We start from the raw sequence: 4,456 nt of genomic DNA on the forward strand, positions 1-4,456 counted from the left end.
AGGTTGATTTCAAAATTTAGATCCAACAAAGAATTAAAGGCAAGAACTAATCATATTAAAGAATCACTAAGCGTAATTAGTTTTTTCTGCTAAACGTAGTTATTGAGAATAGTTAATAGGAGCTAAATTTACATTAATTTTCATTTATAAATATTTCTATATATCTGTATAAAAATTTAAATTAAAAGATTTACATTTTTACTTTTGTAAATATTTTTTATGCTATGTTTATATAAATTTTTAATTTAAATAATATACATGGGGGGGGGGGGAAATACAGATGATACAGATCTGATACAGATAATTATTTCCGTAATAATATGCAAGACTCACCTCAATGATTGCACGTGATGTTTTACAATAATTGCCATATATTGCTTCATGTGATTGCTTTGTGCACCTTTTCTAAAGCTTTCTACGCGATCCATTACGATCTCGATTTGGCCGCAAGCATGAGATACGAACATGGCTGCTAAGCAGCATACTGCCGTGGTGACGTTGAATAATATGATGCTGGAAAACCATTGCGCGCAAAGAACAAACACATAAACTGGCATTAAATGGAAGTTAAAAATGTTATCAAAGCCGGCAAAAGGCATTGGTTTAATAGTGACATTCTGCTTGTTGATAGTATGTGATAGAAACGGCATCATGACATGAAACCACAAGCCTCCGCAATACATGAATATTATACTAAACTTGGATAACACATGACTTTTCGCTGCGTTTTTAATCATGATTTTTCGATGATCCTCTTGTTGGATTGTACGCCAATCACTACTCAGTATGCGAATACATTGCTGGATGCTTTTATGATGAAGAATCAGGAAGAAATATTTCAACGTCACGACAAACACATAACATAACGGACCTAACACTTTAATTTTATCGCTTGTGGCACTGTGTTTTGATAGCGTAACAATGATCATGGAAATCAAAAGAAAACTGAGCGCGGACCAACATAATGCGAATGATATTGTCGCTAATATTTTCTCGATCTTTGTAGTATTCGAATAAACCAATGGCCAGATTCCGAGAATTCGTAGTATCCATCGATTCCACATTAGCGCTTTGATTATATCCCTCTCACTGTTCACATTCGACCAGGGGATGTTAAGCTTAGCCATACTATCGTCACGATGGCGCGAAGGCGACTGGTGCATGTGCTTCGTCGATAGCATGATAATAAAAAATTGCGCATGACAATCGCAGATGCTTTCAACATTGTCAGGACAGGAAAGGGGAAAAGTAGCTTGCGTGTGCTTGAACAATCAATTTTGTCGAGGGGAATATTGCTTCGTTAAATTGTTACTTGAACAGAGGGATTTCTATAGCATGTAAAATTGCTTGTACTATTTCCATGTAATTTTCAACTATGTGTGATTGATTAATTTTTGTAATTTTTGTAATTTTTGTAAAATAAATGTGATTTATGTTGGATATACGTTATTGTTTTACATGATATTACACAAGATAATAACATGTGTATTATTGTTTTAGAATATATTTATTTAGCGTTAAGCATAAATCTTTTCAATATAGAGATTAATAAATCTTATTTTGTTGGTTGATACGGAAAGCAGTATTGAAAAGAAATATTTAATTACCGTTATCAAGAAATTTCAACCAGGCATATTACGAACGTCGTTTCCATATCTTGAATAGACATAACTATATAATATCGAAAAGTATATCGATGCTAACTAGAAGAAGATCTACCAGGTATTATGAACTGACATTTGTCAAATACTTTTAACGAAATAGATGAAAACGTAATTCTTTTAACAGATGATAATACTTCGAATAATGTCAATTTTTTATATTTAATTATCTTTTGGTAAAGAGATTCGCAGGCTTTCTCATGCAGACATTATTGAAACGTACAAGTAGTTTTACAAAATGTAGATAGCAAGACAAAATTACCTTAATGTTCGCACGTGATACACGATAATCGCCATGCATTTCTCAAATTTTGTATTGCATTTTTTCTTAAAAAAATTTTCTACGCGTGTTATCACAATGTTTATGTGGCCATACATATGAGCGATGAATCTGCTAAGCAGCGTGCCGACATAATGATGTTAAATATGACAATACTGATGAGAAATTGAGGAAAAAAGGCGAAAGGATTAAAATTGAAAAACGCTATATCTCTACATTTTCTTTGAGTTATAATGAAATCGACAGAGCTACAAATGATTTTCTTGTGTTCAAACAGAATTTGAAAATATAATATTATGTGATCGTATTTAACTCTCTCGTTTATATCTCAAACGGTATTTTCTTACCGTTTGTATAAACAAAATAACAAAGTACAAACGCGTAAAAATGCATTGTATTAACTATTTTGATTTTTTTTTTAAGTTGAACGCCGATTCACATCGGTTATTTCTTGTAGACATGCGATTTTAAGATAATTTTCTATCGTATTTTCATTTCTTTGAAAATATATTTAAGTGAAATACGAGAAACGTAAAGATTCATTGTTAATATGAAATAAAAAGTTTGGAAAAACAGATGTGTAGATGGCATTACTAAAAAATTCAATTTTGTTTTTAATGTTGTTTCAAATTGATTTGCATTAAGAAATATATAAGGGTGAGTCTGATGAAAAATTTACTACGTTTTTTTCGAAAACGCTTAAAGATAGGTGGAAAACAGCATTATTGTAGGATAAATAAGGGGTACTTTGATAACCACGAGTAAATCTTAAATGTGCTTTGTTTTCATACTACTAAGAAAACAATTTTTTTAATGGAAAGGGATATTTTTTACTTATTTTATCGATATTCAATGAATTGAACAATTTTTTATGTTCAATGAACTGAACAATTAGATTATCTTTTCGAAAATTCAACTATTGTCGAGATATAAACCAAAATAAGTCGGACTAAAAGTTTGAAACAAATTTTTTATTATTACAATAAATGTTCGCCATTTTAATCTAGATGCCTCTAGTCTTCGTAGAAAGTTTGCTTGAACTTCCTCTAACTCTTGGATCATTATTTCGCGAAAAATATTTTTTATTCTTTCATATTTTCCGAAGTGGTAGGGTGTTGAAAATAAGATAGTTCACTCTTTGCCAAAGATAATTCAGACATGTTATATCGAATGATCTTGCAGAGAATAACGTAGGATCACCTTTATCAATCCATTTGTTTGGGAACATTCTTTTGAGCTCTCGCTTTGTATTTATACCGAAAGAGGATTGTGCATCATCTAACTGAAGCCGATCCTTATCCCTCATCGGAATATCTTCCTAAATTTGGAAAATCATTTCTAAGAAAATGAATAAATTTCTCGATTGTTAAAAATTCCTCAAAAAAGAATGGTCTAATTAATCGAACATCTATCATTTTTGCCTAAATGTTAATATTTCATTAGTGTTGATCCACAGTTCTCATCCAATGGATTGATTTTGCTTCAACAATGCAAATTGTGCCTGTTAATAATTCCATCTCTTAAATGTTTCTTCATCTGATCATAACAAAATCGAAAAAAGTTAAAATTTTTTGTAATTTATTTTGAGCTTATTTACAGAACTAGATCGTTATGTTAAAATCATTCTGAGCGAGAGTTCTTTGAGTATATACGATATGGATAGAATGATATTGTTTTTTCTGAGTATGCATGATGAAGATTGGCTAATATTTCTATCATGGCAGTCTGACTTATTTTGACTTATATCCCAGTAATAGTTGAATTTCCGAAAAGATACTAAATGCAAAGTTATTCAGCTCATTGAGCATTATTGATAGAACGAGTAAAAAATACTCATTCCTTTTGAAAAAAATTTTTTTATTAGTGGTATGAAAAGGACATTTAAGATTACTCGAAGTCATCAAAGTATGTTCCTCTACTTATCTCACAATTTTAATAATAGATGTCTTCTATCTATTCCTAACCATTTTCGAGAAAAATGTGGCGAACTTTTAAGATTCAGATTTACTCCATATATGATACATAAATGAAGATTATAAACTTTACCATCATAAATGATGGAAAATAGTAAATATTTCGATCGTATTTTTAATGATATATTGCAACCGATGCGACTTTGTTAAATTATAAGCGTAAAATATTTTTATAAAATTTTGATTAGGACTATGTTTATTTAATGTATTGATTATGTGTATTAAATTGATTGTATCATATACATTATCTTGAAATATATTTAATGTAATTATAAACTTTTTTTCAAAGGAATTACTGAATATTATTTTATTCATTGATATGAAGCAAGATTAAAAAATCCTCTTGCATGGATCAAACGAATGTTCGGAGCATGTTTAGATATGCAATCGAAGTTTTCAATACCTGTTAATGTATGAAATATGTGCTAAAAAATTTTTTTATTATTGCATTTTTTCACCTTCGAAATGATGACAAATAGTACTTACAGAGCCAAAACTTGAGAACGAAAGATTAATTATTTTCCCTGCAGTAATTTTTATCG

General features: G+C 30.0%; 1 protein-coding gene across 1 annotated transcript in view; it reads right to left on the reverse strand.

Annotated features, from left to right (window-relative positions):
- Positions 1 to 1,127, reverse strand: part of LOC108689889 (putative odorant receptor 92a) — a 4,218-nt gene extending 3,091 nt beyond the window's left edge. Inside the window, exon 1 of the mRNA XM_018196844.1 lies at positions 334 to 1,127. Within this exon, the coding sequence (XP_018052333.1) occupies positions 334 to 1,127 (794 nt within the window). The remainder of the gene's footprint in view (positions 1 to 333) is intronic.
- Between the last annotated feature and the right edge of the window lie 3,329 nt (positions 1,128 to 4,456).

The sequence above is a fragment of the Atta colombica genome, unplaced genomic scaffold (assembly GCF_001594045.1).
Source record: "Atta colombica isolate Treedump-2 unplaced genomic scaffold, Acol1.0 scaffold281, whole genome shotgun sequence".
NCBI lineage: Eukaryota > Metazoa > Arthropoda > Insecta > Hymenoptera > Formicidae > Atta > Atta colombica.